Genomic DNA, 20,161 nt, shown 5'->3' on the forward strand with positions numbered 1-20,161 from the left:
GGTAACAACAGAGAGAAAAGAAGAGACTGAGAATAGAAGATAAACCCTAAAAGTATGTGTGTATATATATAATGTTATAAGGGTAAAAAAAGACACATATCTACGATGACAAGCAGCTTGTGGTATCGCCGCCCTGATGGTGTGATTACGTGTCTATGCATTAGAGGAATATGCAGTCAAGGCATAACAGTTGTCATGCAGAGGGCGGTAGACAAATCTCGGCCGCAACTGACCTCCCTTATCCTTACTAAGAATTTGATATTCAATGTCTATATGAGATTATACATACAATATTTATCATAAACCTAATTCAAATACAAATAAAATTTAGAGTGTTTTATTTTGTCATCATGAGGCTAACTAGTTGATCATTTTAAAAATAAATATCAAAAAAAAAAAATCAATAAAAAAATGATTTTAGAGAAGGGAGATGAGAAGACATACATCATTAGGGCACGCTTGATTCGGTGTTTAATCTGAATAATCGGGATATATAACGTTTACGTAATAATCTGTTATAATAATTATAATCAATCACAATTATTTACAAATAAAATTAATAAATAAACTAAGTACAAGTTGAATACTATCAAAAAAAATTTTAAATGAGTTGAATAAGCTATAACCAATAAGCAAACTTACCCTTAATCTACACATTCATATCAATGTAAAATTGAAAGTATATAAAAACATTTTTTTAAAGTCGGTTCAGATCACTAATTTTTATCTAATTTATCTTCAAATTTAAAATATATTCAATATACCCATGACAAAAATATTTCTCAATATATAAAATTTAGATAGAATAATAACCTTGCAAGAATTTCAATATTGGTTTTCTTATTCGACAAAAAATTTCTCCCGACATAGGAATATACCTAAGTAATATTAGTCATTCACAATGTCTAAAAACTCTATGCGATATAGTAATATATCTAAATAAAATTAGTCATTCACAATGATATTACATTTGGCCTGAGGCTTTGTTAGGGGTTTCTCCAGTATCGATAGATGTATTCAATTGAATAATATATGGATACCTTGAAAAAGTACCTTCAGAATAAAAACTTTCCTGAATGGTCAATTAGTGAGAGTTACATTTTATGAATTTATGTGCTCGATATTTAGAATATCCCGAATCAATAAAGATATCGATACAACCAACTTCAACACTTTCTATATTATTGTCAATAAAAGATTTATAGATTGCAACACTTTACACATACGAATCGGGTGAACGGGAGCGTGCTCACGTATACATTTCAAAAATTGTCTCGAAGTCGAATAATATTACAAGTATGAGTTCATAAGCTAAATAGTGATTAAGTATGAATTTTGTAATTAACTAATTACAATTAAATTTTATTATATGCTGCGAATTCACGCAAGAGTTGACCGATACAGGGCAACTCAATCTTTCTAATCTTGAACGCAAAAACTTTACATATGGTTTTTCAAGATGAAAGTGGGGCAATTGACTAGTGAATCAGATCGAACTTTGAGTCTAAAGATTTTTGGGAGTGGCCTGACAATTTATGCTAAGAAGTATAACTCCTATAAAATAAACGAGTACAAGTTCAATACCGAGAAGCATGACGAAGGGTTAACCACGCAAAATAGTGATGTCTTAGTAATTGGCAACAATGAGGCCGAAACGATATATTATTACGGAGTACTTGCATATATCATATAAGTTCAGTATTTTGGTTGTAACCGAGTAATTCTTTTCAAGTGTAGATGGTTTAATGTAAATTCCAAGGACTATTGTATAAAAGTAGATAAATGTGGGTTTGCAAGTGTTAATGTGAAAGGACACTGAGAACTCAGATTCATGATCCGTTTGTAATGGAAAGTCAAAAACAACAAGTTTTTTACGCTATAGATATGACATCTAAACATGAATGGAAAATTGTCACAAAGATAAATCCCCGTTATTCAAATATCTAGACATGTTTTATTTGTGTCAAATAGGATAACCTCTTTAAAATTTTAACTTTATTTTTCTTGTAGATATCATGGCACCTAAACAGGCTACAAAACGAGCCCTATCGAGACATTTAGACGAGCTCCGAGCTCATATAGATGACGTACAATCCGACGATCCTATGAGCTTTATGGGATCATTTTTCGGACATTGAGCGACTAAATGATCCAGATTCTACCATTCTCGAGGTGTTTGTCACCCTGGAGGAGGATTCCCCCGTTTTCGAGACTACATGTAGTTAATTACAACTTATAAGTGATATTTAAATGATTATATAAATTTTAAAAAATATCGTTTCACTATTATTTTGTAGGTTCTTCATCGAGGAGTAGAGGACGGGGGAAGAACAAAAACACTATTCTCGAGAAACTACCAATTGGGCAGAAGATGCACTTAAAGTTTAGAGATGGATGGTAAGCCCACTTGCGATAATGGGACCTACTAGTCAAGGAATATTGGCCCCATTGTCCGGGATCCCACGGTGGTGCCACATCGTCTAGTAAATTGGTCTGATCTGTTACATGCCCAATTAGACGGTATATGGCGTTCATCTCCGTGAGTTTGATATTTTTTAACGTGTTATCTTATAATTTAATGTTTTCATAATCCTAAAGTTTGTTGTTATTTTTCAAGATTCTTTCGAGTCTTCGTCCTACCACATTGACACATACAAAGATAGAACGATGACACATGTGAAGAAAACATGGGATAGGTGGAGATATACGAACAAAAGGAACTACATCCAATCACATGATGGCAACAAGGAGACAATCAAATTAAACCCTCCTCATGAACGACTACGATGATTAGAATTATATCCTTGACCATCACTACTTCATAACTGCATTTCAGGTATAATAGTCATTTTATATTCATTATATGTTTAATTGACTATTAACTAACAACTATAACTATCTTATTATTGCAGAAAAAAATACGACCGATTCCAGTAACAGAGCGAAAGTCGTATACACTCACCACATTGGCAATAGACCATTTTCACAAGTGGAGCGACATATAGTAAGTTTTAGTAAGAGTATTAATTTTTATAATATCTAACAAATGATATGTATATTATTTGTACAGGAGAGAGATATTGAACACCCTAATTATGTAGAATTCTTCCTACATACTCATACCAGGAGAGCGACTGCTGATGATCTGACTCATATGGCTTCTCCGCATGTTTAACAAGCCGTAATAAGTTATAATCATTTCTATCGTTTTAGTTTGCATGTCTAAGTTTAAAATTAATAATAGTGTTGTAAGTGATTGTAGATTGTGATGCGCGAGCGACTTAAAACAAACCCTAATATGACGTCGTTTGAAGTGTTTGAGGCTGCTTTTGGAGCACAGGAACACGAGAGAGTGACCGGGATGTGATCCAGAGTACGTCTAACACACTTTAGAATGGATCAATGGAGAAGTTCTTCCTCGAGCATCAATAGCGCACGGGTGTCACAACGTTATGAAATGCAAGTGCTGCACGAGGAGAATAAGACCCTGCGAGACGAGGTGGCACAGCAGAGACGTATGATGGAGGAGATGCACGCACAACAGGGATGTGAGATGGAAGAGATGTGGGAACAACAAGAGGCTGTAAAGGCGCAAATGCGCACACAACAAAATGCTCTAGAAGCGTAGATGCGCACACAACAAGATGCTCTACAAGCGTAGATGCGCGCAAAATAAGAGGCTCTATAGGCATTTATGTCTGGGATGCCTCCTCCCACCCGATCAGTAGTACATTGATTGACATTTTTGTATTAATACGATTTGAGATTTTTATAATTTAGAATTGATTTTTATTTATGAATGATCTTTTTTGCTAATAGTAGTAGACAAAATATGAAACAAGTGTAATAAGAATAAAAATGTGCAAAAAACCCGAGAGCAAGAATTATCAGTGGCGACGTTAGGGAATGCCGACGATGATAATTAATAATATCAGCGACGATATTAGGGGAATGTCGACGTTGATAACTAACAATAAGAGAATCAGAAATGTTCCAAAAATTCGAAAGCAAGGAATATCAACGATGACGAAAGAGGGAATTTCTTCGCTATTAATCAAAATATAAACGACGATGTTGTCGCTATTGTGACATACATAAGCGACAATGTAAGCATAATGCCGTCTCTATATTTTAAAATTATAATTCATCATTCGCCGTCACTGATATATTAATTATCAACGCCGGCCTATTTCGTCGAGAAAAACCATTGTCTTTTAACGACGAATGGCGACGATTTTGTTCGCCGACAATATTAATTAGTGACGACATTATGACTTTTAGCGACGGTTTATGTTGTCGTTAATGATGCATTTTCCACGTGTAATTTTTATTTCAAATAATTTAATTTATTGTAATAGGATAAACTCACAAAAATAGTATTGAGTTAAATTTTTTCTTTATTATATGATTATTAATATAAAAACATAAACGAATATTACAAGTGCAAAGCAATGCATAGTAAAGCAAAGAGAAGAAGAATGATGAGATTGAAAGGTCATGCTTGTTCATTAACTCTTTAATTTATATTTTAAGTTTATGTTGAATTTTGGAGTTGAAACATGGGAGATTTTGTTGAGACGGATATAAAATATGGAGAGAATGCTTAGATGGGACTAAATATGGACCTTAATCATAATTTGGAGTTAAATGGGCTTAAAAATATTTGGAAGAAGGTTGAAAAATAAAAGAAAAAAATTAAATAAATATTGAACAGTAAAATAAATTTTAAAAAATAGGAATTGATTTAAACTAATTTTATTAAATTTTACTTGGGGCTTAAGCCCACCCACACTAACATAGGTGTTTTTCTTATTGGAGGGGTTTTATTAAATTATACAGTTGTATATAAAAATATTAATTTGATGGTTAAATTGTCCAAAACTATGTATAAAACAAATTAATAACAATTAATTAAACGAATTTGTAAGCATGAAAATTTAATCAACCCCAATTTATAATAATAATATTAAAATAATATTTTAAATTTTTTTAATTCAAAATAATCTAAATTCGGACTAATTATTGTGATAATTAAACCCTAATTAAAAAAATTAAATAAAAAAACTAAAAATAATTTGAGGTTAAAATATTGTATTTATTTTACCCAAATTAAACTCAAAGAGAGGTTGAAATTATTTAAATATGGTAATTTATGGCTTAAACAATTAAATAAATACCCCAAAATACCAAAAAATAAATAAATTAACATAATTTTTATTATGTTGTCAAAAAATATTTTTGTGTATTAATTTGGTGAAGAAAAATGCAAGAAAGGATTAAAAATTCGATTTTAAATAACCCTTATTTCATCCAACGCCTAGGAAGGAGCCACGAATGTCGGTTGTAGCCAATCACGTGCGCGCCCGAGTCCACATAGGATCAACTAACAAGACGCTAACCCCGTTAGCCTATCTCCCAATCATTGACGAGCCGTCAACGGAACGTAACGCAACAGAGCGTTCATTTAAAACAAAACAACGTCGTTTTGTTCTTCTTCGCGAATGTCGGAAGCCCGCGATTGATGCCGGCGACCTTCCATAAATCTTATCTCTGCCATCTTTCGTCCTTATCCTTCGAGATTGCACCCATGAGCACGTCTCTCTCTTGTCATCATTACCCCTAAGGTTGGAATTTAAAAACTACTCTAACCTAGGCTGCTAAGGACAAAATAGAAACGTTGAAGAATAATTTCATAAGAGAAATTCAAGTTGAGTTTGTCCATGGAACCAACTTAGCTCGGGTATAAATAGTCTCTAAGTTATTTTTTCAATCCATAAAAAATCATCACAAATTACAGTCTAGTTGAAGATCTACAAAGAACTCCAGCTACTAGTTTTTTGTAAAACTGCTCTGGCGATGTAATCTTCGATCCAAGACTTGGAAAAGCTTCCTACACATCATTGGAGTGTTCTCCAATCACTAGTAAGCTTCCAGATCATCTGTAATTTAAATTGTGATTCAAAATTAGATTTTTTCAAGTTTGATCGTGTTAATCATTTTTAGGGCTCAATTTTGTTATTTTATAGTCAAAATCAATCCCTAGATGATTTCTAAACTTTCTGTCGAAAGAGAATTCATCAATTCACCTTAATCAAAAAAACCCAAATTTAATTTGAAAATCTGAAATTTTTGAATTTGGTGTTCTTAAGCTTTTAATATTTAATTTTGATTCAATTAGTTTCCTAACATATTTGTAAACATGTTAGGATGTTTTCCAAATTATAAAATCAACATCCAGATAATGTTTGACCCAACTGAATTTTTTAAAAATAAGTTTGAATTTCAGTTTTAAAAGTTGTTATAGAGCTTGATTGATGTTCTTGTTTTGGTTGTGTTCAACTATAAACATCATTTGAAAGTTATTGGAACAAGAATTAGGCCATTAAATGACCTAAATTAAAAGTTTCCAATTCTTGCCCTAGAAATCGGGTTAAGAAACTGATCGACCTAGAGCTCGATTGATAGTGTTTAGAGTTAGGGATTATGATCCTTATATCCATATGAGTTGTTTACAACCTACATATCATGTTTTCATGATCTGTATCAAAAGATACAAACATGCAATCTTCATATCAAATGAAGAACACTCGGTTCTCGAGGATCGAGAATCCTCGGTCCTGACCAAGACCAAGGACCGAGAAAATTGACCTAGGACCGAGACCATGGATCGGTTTTATCCAATTAGGATCGAGCCCGAGGACCGGTGTTCTTGAGAAAGGACCAAGAAATCTAATCGATGATTCATATCTAGGATCGAGAGGTCTGACCTAGGACCGAGACTCCCAGGTCCCACGACCAAGGAAGCTAGATTTGGGACCGATCCTCTCAGACCTAGGACCGAACAATCTGAGTTTGAGACCGAGCCTCCTGAACCCTAGGATCGAACCCTCCGGTCCCTTGACCGAGTATTATGAGCCCCGATCCAGACTACTCTCGGTCTAGACTGAGTTTGTCTGAGCCTAGGTCGGTAAAAAATACCCAAGCCCTAAGACTCATGTCTTAAGGCCTGTTTCATTCCACTTTTCAAAATACAAAATTATTTTTGTAATTTTGAACCCCAATCCATTTTCAAATAATTCTGAAAGGTCAGAAAATCATTTAAAAATATTTTTGGGATATTTCCTAAACAAATATTTTGGCTAAGGTCCTATTTGGAATTTATTTTTGAATTCTAACACTTTTATAATATTTTTAAGGTATTATACTTAATCTTATATCAACGCAATCGGAGGTACGCTCTTCTAAATAATTTTGTACAATTATTTACACAATGTAAACATATCATTGTTTAGGAGACCCAAACTACTAGTTAAATGAAATAAATGTTATAAATTAAACTTATGATAGCCAGATTTTTTGCTTTATAAATAAAACCGTCTTCGATGGACGCGTAAAACATAACGCGAAAGTCCTTTCCCGAGCGTAACCAAATAACGAACCCCTTTTCGAAACTCTGGTATAAAGCACGTTTATATACTTATCTTTTATTCATTTTATTAAAATCTTTTGGCGACTCTGTTTTCAAATAAATAATCTTTTATTAGATTAAGTATGTTTAATTAATTTAAACCGGATTTCAAATTAAGTTATCATTTGATTATAACAAATTCCTAAATTATTAAAATTTAAATAAAATTAATTATTTTTACATGTTAATTTCAAAAACTCCTAAATACTTACACTAACTAAGGTTTTGAGCAGTTGAGTCTTCTTGAAGAGAATTTTATTAGACAGAGTTGACATTCGTTGGGTGACATAAATATAGCTTTCTTCTATAGAAAATGCAAGGCTAGAAACATGAGAAACAATGTATACAGGCTGAAGAATGATGATGGTGAATATGTTCATGGTCAAAAGGGTGTACAAGATTTGACTATCGATTTCTATAAGCATCTTATGGGTACAAGAAAGCAGCATCAAAGTCACCTGAATACCTTGTATCAGATTATTGATAGGAAAATTTCTGCAGAAGATAGTCGCGAGTTGATAAGGGTGGTCACGAGGGTTGAGGTTAAAGAAACTTTGTTTAGTATTGATGGGAATAAAAGACCGGGTCCTGATGGGTTTAATGCACAGTTCTTCAAAGACAATTGGTCGGTTGTGGGTAAAGACGTTACTGATGGGGTTCTGGAGTATTTCAAGAACAAGAAGATGTTAAAGCAATGGAATATAGCGGTCCTAACCTTGATCTCCAAAACTGCGGTACCCGAGAAAGTACAAGATTTCAGACCAATTTCCTGCTGCAATGTGATTTATAAAATAATTTCTAAAATCATTTCTAAACGATTTAAAAATGTCATAGGAAAAATTATAAATCTTAACCGATCTGCATTCATACCCGGTAGGACAATCTATGCAGAGCCTTTTAAAAGGCTACGGGAATAAGAAAATATCCCCGAGAGTGGCTTTCAAAATAGATATCACGAAAGATTTCGACTATGTTAGATGGGAAGTTATTCGAGACTTTCTGGTTGTATCTGTTTTTCATATGATTTGTATTGATTGGATTATGCAGTGCGTTTCATCATCCTGCTTTGTTGTTAGTTTCAATGGAGTCCATGGAGGCTATTTCAAGGGTGAAAACAGGGTAAAGCAAGGAGACCCCCTCTCTTCTTACCTTTTCGTAGATGTCATGGCGATCTTTGAGAGAATCTTCACGATGTTCCGAAAGAATCGTCCATACATCTTTCACCCATTCTGTGAGGTAGAAGAGGTAACCCATTTATGCTTTGCTGACGATTTGTTCATTCTAGCGCACGCAGACATTGATTCCATTAAAACTATTAGGGCTGCACTAACATTCTTTTCTTAGGTTACAGGTTTAACTATTAATGAAAGCAAAAGTGTGACATTTTATGGAGGCATGAATGAAGAAACGAAGCAGGACATCTTCAACATCATGGGCATCAAGGAAGGTAGTTTTCCCATAAGGAACTTAGGAATTTCGTTAACCGCGAAGAAGATCGAGATCTCACACTGCAAGTCGTTGATTGAAAAGGTAAAAAACACGATATCTGGTTGGGTAGCGAAAAAACTTTCTTATGCAGGGAGGATCGAACTTATCAAAATCGTGGTCATGGGCATAGTTGGCTATTGGGCGCATTAAATGGTCATTCCAAAGAAGGTAATGAAGGATCTCGATACACTGATGAGGAACTTTATCTAGGGTAGTAGAGGAAGAGGAGGAAAATGAGTCAAATGAACCGCTCTATGCAAACCGAAGGACGATGGAGGCATCGTCTTAAAGAACTGTATCGAGTGGAATAAGGCTCTCACCTTCAAGCATCTGTGGGCTTTAGAGCGCAATTAGGAGTCACTATGGATCAAATGAGTGCATACGAGGTTTATGAAATACGAAATCAGCATCTGGACTTGCAAAATTCATGAAGGTATGAGCTGGTCTCTAAAAAAGATTATTAAACTAAGAAGCGATATTGTAGATCTTTATGACATCCGGCTAGGGGATGGGAAAGACACTCTATTCTGGCATGACCCCTGGTTCGAAAACTAGTCTATCATCCACAAGGAGGAGTTTCAAAATACCCGCATTAGAAGGGACTGCATAGAAGCGAAAATCAGAGACATTAAAGACGGGAATTGGGACTCACTCCTGAGAAGAAATCTAGAAGGACAGAGGATACTTGATCATATAAGTAACGTACAACTACATGACAAACCGGATATTCATGAATGGAAAGCTGAGGACAATGGGAAGCTGGTATCGAATAAAATATGGGAGGTAACCCGGGAAAAAGCACAGAAAGTAGAATGGGCTCCTCTTGTATGGTCAACGAAGATTATTCCTAGACACCAATTCATCATATGGCTCGCCTTTTGGGAAAGACTCAGCACTCGTGATCGTATCAGCAAGTATATGAGCATCCCGGACACGAACTGTCTTCTATGTAGAGGAAATGAAGAAACCATAGATCACCTATTCGGGAGCTCCTGTATTGCTTCAGAGAGCTTTAGGACAGATTCTATAGAAACCTGGAGCTGATCAGTTTCCTGAGCGAATGGAATGAAATCAAAGATGCAACACTACTCAAAGCCAAGGGAAATAGATTTGCAACAAGCGTGTTCAAGTGCGGCTTTGGAGCAGTGGTGTATAACATTTGACAAGAACTGAATGCAAGGGTATATGACAGAACCCGCAGGAGCGTTGAAGAGTTATGGAAAGATATTGTATCGGATTGCAATGTCCTCCCGGGAACGTGGACAAGAATTCCAAGCACAGAGCAGAATTGAAATATCTGTAGGAACTGGAATTTAACGTTTTTTAAACTCACTAGAATTGAAAGCATTTTAATCAGATAATTCATTTACGTTTTTAATTTTTAGCTTTTATTCAGAATGTTACGATTTCAAAATTATTCTAGGCCTGTCTAGATTGATCTCTTAAACTAGTGGTTTATTTTCCCAATTTTGAGAATTTTTAATGAAATGACGTGAAGTAGTTTTTTCCCAAAAAAAACTAAGGTTTTGAGCTACCGAAAAATTCTCAATGAGAAACTTTCCAAGGTTACAAAACTTATTAGTTATCATTTAAAATTATTGTTTTTCCACATTGTACTTTGTCTTTTGTTTAATAAATAAAATAATTGTCTTATTTTTTTTAATAATAATGGTTATATGTATAGTGTATTTAAATTTAAATTAAAAGTAATAATAATATTATTATTTATTTAAATAATTGAGATTTAGAATAAGTTCATGAACTTATTGGACAAATAACAGTGAATCTAAAACTGCTGTTATTTGGTAAATAATAACTATCATTTAAATTTTTCATAAATTAAAATTTTAATTATAAAATATTTTTTTATAAAAAATAATATTAAGAAATACATATTTGCTTAAGAAATCCGTTGGACATACACGTTCACATCTCTTACAACCGACACAATCTTCTTTTCTTCTTAGGGTTGAAACAATTTGCTTTGTTTTGCATCCGTCCAGATTATATTTCTAATACATCTGTGGGGCAAGCTCGAACACATTGAGTACACCCTATACATGTATCATAAATTTTTACTGAATGTGACATTGGTTCTATCCATTTTTGAATGTCATAAATTTTCGATCTAGTAAATTTTCTAAATGAATCATATAGTAAATTACTAGACGAATCAATGAGTCACCAGAATTTTTGCTAATCAATTGATTTTTGGATTAACTCATTAGAGAGGACCAAAATACTTAGATTTTTTATGTTTTAAAAAATATATATAATAATAATAAAAAAAAAATTATAAACAAAATTTTTAATATTTTTAATACATTAAAAATTTATATTATTATAAAAAAATAAATTTAAAATCTTATAAAAATATAATTATTAAATAAATATATTAATGATTTTATATATTTAATTTTGTTTTATAATGTTCGAAGTAAAATCAGGGTATGAGAATACAAATATCAACACAACCCCAACCCGATTAAATTGGGAGAAATCACCCACCCAAAACAGGTAATTATGTTTGGTTATCGCGAGGAAGATTTTAAATTGTATCTTTAACTAATACAATCAAATTTACTAATAATAATTTCATAATAATAAGAAATAATCTATGTTAAAAGATATTATGGGTGCAACAATATATTACCATCCAAATTAAACAAATAATAAATACACACCCACTTTGTCAATCATAAGAAAATCAATCTACTTGTTCTTAGAATAAAAACTCATTAAATCAATCTACATATTCATTATTAGTTTGGAAATAAAGTGTAATATCACAGTGGTTCAATGAAGTCAATCCATAAAACATTCATACAAATTTTTGACGGTTTAAACTCACATCTATTTGTTAGCTGCAAATAAACAATAAGCTTGCCAAACATTGGTTGTGGATTCTGGTATAATTTCATTGTCATTAAATGCACACCACTTGATGCATCAGTTAGTGACCATCTAATTTGATCAGGCACATTCATTTGATCAAAGCTCCCTTCTTCATCGGATCTTTTAATATTCGACGCTGATTTCTTCCTGCTCACAGAGGTCTGCTTTGTGTAAATTATAAATTAAGAAAAACCGAAACAAAAATTGAGAAATTTATATTTGTTTAAGCTTACATTTCCTGATGTGTCTGAAGTTGGTCGTTTGAGCATTCCTGTCTCAAGTTAATGCTCCACTTCCATTTTTGATCTAAAACGTTGGTTTGAAACATGATTAATGTAGTACGGAAGAAAATCACATATTAGTTATTTAAGTAACAACTTAGTTTGTTTCCAAAATCTGATTTGGCTTACAAAATTAATAGACAAATGGTTATGACAAGATGGTTCATGGATAGGATAATGCAACAACTTTGCTAAGGATTTGAATCATGAACCCTATATATACTGAATTGTATTTTCATTTAAATATTTTATTATTTCACAATTTGAGAAGAATTAAAGTTCCTTCTTTAGAAGTTTGAACTTTCCTTTTAATAAAGAGTAAGGTGAAGTACAAATTTTAAAATAGTGTTGATTCTAAAATAGTATTCTCTATGATTTTACCAAATATGGTTTGACCATTTAGATGCAAATAGGATAATAATACCTGTAGAAAATTACATGACCACTCTAACAATGACAAGATGATTTTTGGTATATCCATCTCTATATAAGTGGTATGGTATATTTATAAAAAAAAATTTGTACATTCAAAAGAAGAATGACCTAGCATATAGATGAACAATAAAAATTATAACAATTTGATCATTGTTTCCAAATCATTGACTAACTTCTTTAACATAACTTTTTTGAGTCAACAATCCTACCACCACACATAGTTCTTAATCCCTATATTAATGGAAGCATCTTATTGATAAAGATTCAACACAACCAGTCGATTAATACATAGTCGTTAATTCTTTGATAATTATAATAGAAATGTACCTGACTTACAAAATTTTATCACAATAACTTATGGAGACCTCATTATATGTCATTTAAAGTACATAAAATGGTTGTACCTCCGCATAATTACTCACCCAACAATAATCTTCTTTCCCATTCTTCTTCTTAAGATTGTGAGAGCTTCTTCAACAGTTTATATCAATAGAGTAGAGGCGACTAATTTGTTGACGACTATTTTGTTGATTTAGTATTTAATAGTTAACTGTCGTGAACCTAATGTGCACGACTACAGTATACTAATAAATGCCTTAAGCGATTGAGGACTGGTGGACAGATTGCGAAAGATGATTGGTGGTTTTAACTGTTTTACTTTTAATTAGTTTGTAATAGAATAAAAACTTTGTAAACATTGAAAAGGAGGGCAGTTGAAATTGACTGAAACCACTTTCTCTCTTGTCTAAAAAGATTCATCAAGGGTGAACTCTTGGCATCTTTTCTCTCTTTTAAGTTCCTCTCTACCAATTCTTTCTTCTGCATTTCTAATCTCTTTCTACTTTTGTTCAATTTCTGATTCATTGATAGCATCCTGATTCATCGGGAACACGACAAGTGAAATCAGAGCTCATGATTCTCGGAATGAAACCGCTTCCATGACAATTACCACTCGTTCCAAAAGTACGGAAAAAACAGTGTAAAGTATGTCCGATCGATTAAACGAGGTAGAAGCCATATTCAATTCCAAGTCGGACGAAATACAACGAGAAACAACGAAACAGCGAAACAGATCAACGATTCTATGGAGGTTATAGGAGATAGGATTGAAAAGATGGAGACAAATTTAGCTACGATGTTTGAGTCAAAATTTTTGAATACAAACCGCAATGCAAATGACAAATGTGAGTTTTCGAATTCACAATCTATACCTATAAGAGTATCACCTGTGATTAAGGTAGAAAGAGATGGTATGTTTAGGAGACCAAATAAGCAACCAGAAATACATAACGCTAGTCCGATGTTTCATTCGTCGATGCCTCGGGTTCATAATAAGGAATCAGTTTCGTTAAATTATGTTGAAGGATTGGCAACAAAGCAACCAATGATAGATTTGGATAGTTTTGATGGGTCTAATCTGAGAGGTTGGATTCATAGGGCTAACAAGTTTTTTCGAAATTTACAATACAAGATAGCGATAAAATGAATTATGCTACGTATTTCTTGGCGGGAGAAGCTGATTCGTGGTTTGTTGATTATCTGATTGACCATGATACACCTAGTTGGGAGAAATTTACTGATAAAATTTTAATGGCATTCCAAGAGGCGGGACACCAAAACGTTGTTGCTGAATTTCATCAATAGAAACAAACAGATACATTGAAAGATTACATATATGAATGGCGTAGATTGTGAGCGCTCGTTGCAGCTAAAAGCTTACCTCAGAAAGAAGATTATTACATTCAATGTTTTATGGGAGGATTTTAGTAAAAAAGAAGGATGGTTCTTGGTGTTTCTGTTTGGATTACCGTAAGTTTAATGAATTAACAATAAAGGATGAATATCATATTCCAGCTGTAGATGAAAGATGAATTATATGGAGCCTCAATATTTTCCAAACTTGATTTAAGATCTGGTTATCACCAAATCAGAGCCAAGGAAGAAGATGTTTATACAACTGCATTTTGCACACATTCAGGACTCTACGAATTTAATGTCATGCCTTTTGGACTATCAAACACTCCAGCTACGTTTCAAGCATTGGTCAATGAAAACTTGATACACTTTGAAAGCAAGAACAGTGTAGTGTGATGTGTAGTGTGCCTCTCCTCAGTTATTGTTAATCTAAATCTAATAACCCTAAAATCTAAATACTTTTCAATCTCAAAACTTAACACTAGCAAAACAGACAACATGCAAGGATGTTTGATAAAATTGACAGAGCAAATGAAATCAGAATCTGATGTGAGCAAGAAAATGAGTTACCCTATCATACGTGCCTACAGAGACACCGGAGTTTCGGATCCTGAAATAAAATCTCCATCCTTCCGGCAGCCAATCCGGCCTCTCCGGCGCAGAGACAGGTTTGAAAGGGCGCTTCGATTGTGCGGAGGATGGTTCTGCTTCATGCACAGCCGGCGTTTCATGCAGGGGATTTGGACTTTGCACATCGCCGTTTCGCGCTGGGTGCTCATCTTTGAAAGTTGGCTCAATGAAACTGCCAGATTTGAGAAAAGGGTCCTCCTGAATAAGGTCGCCGCCGTCGGAAACTGGATTTTCGGACATAGGCCGGTTCGGAGAGATCAAAGGAAGGGTTGGATCCGACATGGGGATTCTGGATTGAGAATTGTGGATATGTGAAATGAAGTAGATAGCTCAGAGCAGAGCAGTCTGGTCCTTATTATGGGAAATTTGATGAAATGGCCTAAAGGCCTAAATACAAAATGGACCCGTTTGCAGAAAGACCATTTTGCCCTACGAAAAGTCAATATTGCCAATCGCACGATTAATTTACCGCTCGAAGACGAGAAATGTCACTCACGCGTTATCATCTAAAAGCGTGAGTTCATAAACGCGGTTTAGAAGAAATGCGTGAGTGACATTTCCCGTAAATGGAAAGTCGAGAAATGTCACTCACGCGTTTCATCTAAAACGCGTTTATGAACTCACGCGTTTTAGATGAAAACGCGTGAGTGGCATTTCTCGTCTTACATCGTATATATATTGTTTTTGTCCTAATTAAAAATAAATCCATTCACGAATATCAACTCTCTCACTTTCTACTCCGACTCTACTCTCAAACCCTACTCCCCTGAAGACCACGACCACGAGCAACAGCTGACGACGACGACGACTATGACCATGACCTCTCCGATTGAAGTCGTGACCCACTACTCTTCGTTCTCAAAATGGGTATGTTTATTTTATGTTCTTTAGTGATTATGAACACTAGGTTGGTTATATTATAGTATAACTAGGTTGTATTCGATAACTCCTAAATGAATGTGAATCAAACTATGTTATATGAACAAAGATAAATGTTACGCGTATTTTGCTCACTCATGCGTATTGTTTCTCACTAACTCGAAATACTCACTAAGGAGGAGTTTTCTGGTATGTTTCATGGAATACAATGTGCCAAGAATTATCCACAAGTTTGCTTCAATGGACCTATTGGATAGGGAGATCCTATCCCATTAGATTCATTGCAGCAAATTTTTGGAAAGGTTGCTGCATTGGATTTCTTGAAACTCTACCAACAAACTCCTCCTCGGTTATGGTTCACGCCATCTTCAAAAAGAAACAACCGAAATAAGTAAAAATCGTGAGTGAGGCAACAACAAAACATTACAATACGCATAATTCTTGTAATATTGTTGAATTGTTTTCAATTGCATCTCAAGTAATTCTTTACTTTAATGGAGAGTAAAAAACTACGGATGATGTTACTCATTTTTCTGCAAAGTCAAACAGCGGTTTAAATGTTCCTCGAAATTCTACTTATGCCCAACTAGTTGATTTAATCTATTATGCTACTGATGTTGACAAATCTAGATATGATTTATTATTAAAGACAAGTATAATACTCCGGACATGAATGTCAAATTTTCTTATATAACTGATATAAAAAAAAATGTAGATGTGGATGTGGAGTTCTTTTTAAATGAAGCAGTTTCAGTCCACAACCGCACTCCATTGTGTATATCCTTAATAGAGAAGTCACTACCTACAAATCCAACAAACCCAACTCAAGAAAGTGTAGTGGTTTCAGAAATTGATGATCCTGACGTATTCCTGAAGCAACAGGAGGTTGTCTTTGAAACTGAAAATGACATTTAAGATGAACCATGTTTGCGTCTGAATGAGGGGGATGATGATTGGGTTCTATTACCCAACCTGGTAGTGTTGTTTGGGTTGCTAGTACCAATCCAAGTAGTGCTTGGGTTCCTAGGATTGGGTTCAAACCAAGCTGCGGTGATTGGGTTACTAGTAACATACCTAACATTGAAAATCCAATATCTGAGGCATTAACTTTAGAAATTGAAGTCAGTTCGTTGTTTGAGAATAAAAGAGAACTTCAACCGAGGTTACATAAATATGCGATGACTAATCATTTTGAATTCAAAGTGGCGAAGTCAAAAAAAGATATTTGGGTGGTGAAATATTTGGATCAGAATTCAAGTGGAGATTGCGTGCTGTGAAAGGAAAATCTTCAGAAATGTTTGAGATTTGGAAATTTGTAAAAGATCATACATGTTCAATTGTGACAAGGCGAGAGAATGAAAGGAAAACACCATCATGGGTTATTGGGGAATGCATGAAGAGCAAGTACATGGACCATCACCATGACCACATGCCTAAGAAAATAATGGAAGACATGCATAAAAGTTATGGAATAAAGATGAGTTATAATAAGGTTTTGTGGTCCAGGGAACATGCCCTAATGGAGGTGCGAGGAACTGTAGAGGATTCCTATTGTAAATTGCCATCATACCCCTACATGTTAGAGATGAATAATTCGGGTACCATAACAGACACCCAGACGGATGAGCACGGCCATTTTAGGTATATATGTTCATGTCCCTAGGCCTCTCAATTAGGGGTTTCAGAACCAGTTGTCGTCCTATATTGTGCGTCGATGCCAGTTTTCTTAAGCATAAGATTGGAGGTCAACTATTGGTGGCTATAGCATTGGATGCAAATGAGAAACTATATCCTATTGTTTTTGGCGTCGTTGATTAAGAGAATAATAACTCCTGGACATACTTCATGCAACAACAAAGAGTGGAAATTGGATCAGTCCAGGATCTCAACTTCGTATCCGATAAACACCCAAGTATTGCGAATGCATTGTGCTCAGTTTTTTCAGAAGAATATCACGGTGCATGCACATACCACATCAAGATGAATATAATGGCCAAATTTAAAAATGATCATTGCCACGCAGAATTTGAATTGACTTCTCGTGCATACTCCGTCCCAATGTTTAATTGGTTTTTTGACAAGATCAGGATTAAGCACCCTCGTATAGTTGTCTATTTGGAATATATTGGGATGGAGAGATGGAGTTGTGCCTTTTCTCCCAGTAAACGATACAATCAAATGAAAAACAATTACGCCGAGAGTTTTAATAGTCATAGTAAGAAAGCTAAAAAGTATCACATATCAACCTTAGCTGAATATTTAAGATTCACAATACAAGAATGGTGTCATAATAGAAGAGAAAAAGCGGATAATCACAAAGAACGTTTATCTCAATATTATGAAAAGTTCTTACGTGAGCAAGCTGAGAAAGTCAGACTGTATAACGTCAATTCACTTAACTGATTCGAGTTTTATGCGCATGACGGTGAATCTCATTTTAAAGTTAACTTACACGAAATGAATTGTAGTTGTAGGGTATTTGATGTATCTGGTCTTCCTTGTACTCATGCCTTAGTTATTGTTCGTACACGAAAATTGGATCCCTATGATTTCTGCTCAAGGTAACAATTGCATTTTTAATCGTTATCTTTAATCTATCTATCTAAGCAATTGCTCACATGTTTAATCGTTATCTTTTTCAGGTGTTACTCAATTGAAATGTGGTTGAATGCATATTCGGAGACATGTTATCCTGTTGGTGATGAAAAAGAATGGGATATTCCAGAAATTATCAAACAACGTGTCTGCCTGTTAAGGTGAAGAAATGGCGACCAACAACAAATCGTAGGTTATCCCAAGGTGAGACTCGTAAGGTCCGAAGACGATGCAACTCATGTGGTGGTCAAGGTCATAACAGGGCAACATGCAAATCAGTGATGCCTGCACCATCTACTGTAAGAGTAGCATCTCAGCAACAATATCAACCATCATCTCAGCAGCAACATCAACCATCATCTCAGTAGTAACATCAACCATCATCTCAGCAACAACATCAACCATCATCTCGACAGTTGTTCTAAGTTTACTTCAATGTTCTAAGTTTACTGTTGTATGAATAATGTTCTAAGTTTAATTCAACCTAGATAATGTTGTATTGTATGAATAATTTTGTATTGGCTCATAATGTTATTTATTTCAGCATGATGAACAAGGTGAAACATAATATTCTAAGTTTACTTCGAAAGTGCTCTTAGTTTGGTTGTCATATTATAATATGCGTGAGTTAATTTGTAGTATGGTGTATCATACTCACGCATATTACAAAATGCGCGAGTCATATTGTAATATGCGTGAGTTAAGTTGTAGTATGTTGTATCATAACTCACGCATATTACAATATACGTGAGTCATATATATTATGACTCTTGCTAATCATTTCGAGATTAAACCCTAATAAAATAATAATAATAATTTTAAAATCGAAGGGGGACAAGTAAACCGAAGTTGTAGTATGGTGTATCATACTCACGCATATTACAATATGCGTGAGTCATGTTGTAATATGCATGAGTTATAACTCATGCATATTACAATATGTGTGAGTCATATTGTAATATGCGTGAGATAAGTTGTAGTATGGTGTATTATAACTCATGCATATTACAATATGTGTGAGTCATATATGACTCATGCATATTACAACATAACTCACGCATATTGTAATATGCGTGAGTCACTGTTTGTTATGCGTGAGTCACTGTTTGTTCAACAATCTGAAATAAATAACAATATTACATAACTAATAATGATAAAAAATATTTAGTATTACACAACATGTTACAACAATAATGTGAATTGTTTCAACATATTACAACTTCTTGGCTCTAAATTTTTGTGGAACAACCTGACTGCCCACTTTTCTCTATAAAATTTCATCTTATCTGATATGCAATTTTCTAGACCAAATTTAGCAGTCAGGTACTCTATATACATTAATACAAAAACTTCACAGTCCCACTTATTGATGCTTTTAGTACTTCTAGATGTGGGATTCTACGAAATATTAAAGTCTCCAATGTCATGTTAGGATACCTGAAAATTTAAACTGGAGACATTGCTTTATGAAGGAAGGGCGGCAACATTTGACACATGGGTATCATGAATTCTGCAAAATTGTCGTCATTGAAAATTGACTGATCGCAATCATAAACATCAATTCTCAATTCTTTCATACACAGAACACACATACCAGTGCTTGAGCACATCCGACATTGATCTCCACATCAGTTAGTCACCTAGTTGTCCTCAGAATTGTATCAAAGAATTTAAAGCCTGCCAGTATAGAGGTCCAGCTTTTTGAATTTACTTTTTTTCTGCAACTCTTTCATCAACTTTCACTAGTAAAAAAATCATTTTTAAGGAGAGCAAAAACCCTCGGAGAAAGAGAAAA

General features: G+C 34.1%; 1 protein-coding gene across 1 annotated transcript; it reads right to left on the reverse strand.

Annotated features, from left to right (window-relative positions):
• Positions 1-14,799: 14,799 nt before the first annotated feature.
• Positions 14,800-15,174, reverse strand: LOC124920144. The gene has a single exon (XM_047460564.1). The coding sequence runs from the start codon at positions 15,172-15,174 to the stop codon at positions 14,800-14,802; it is 375 nt and encodes a 124-aa protein (XP_047316520.1).
• Between the last annotated feature and the right edge of the window lie 4,987 nt (positions 15,175-20,161).

Source organism: Impatiens glandulifera, chromosome 1 (genome assembly GCF_907164915.1).
Source record: "Impatiens glandulifera chromosome 1, dImpGla2.1, whole genome shotgun sequence".
NCBI classification, from domain to species: domain Eukaryota; kingdom Viridiplantae; phylum Streptophyta; class Magnoliopsida; order Ericales; family Balsaminaceae; genus Impatiens; species Impatiens glandulifera.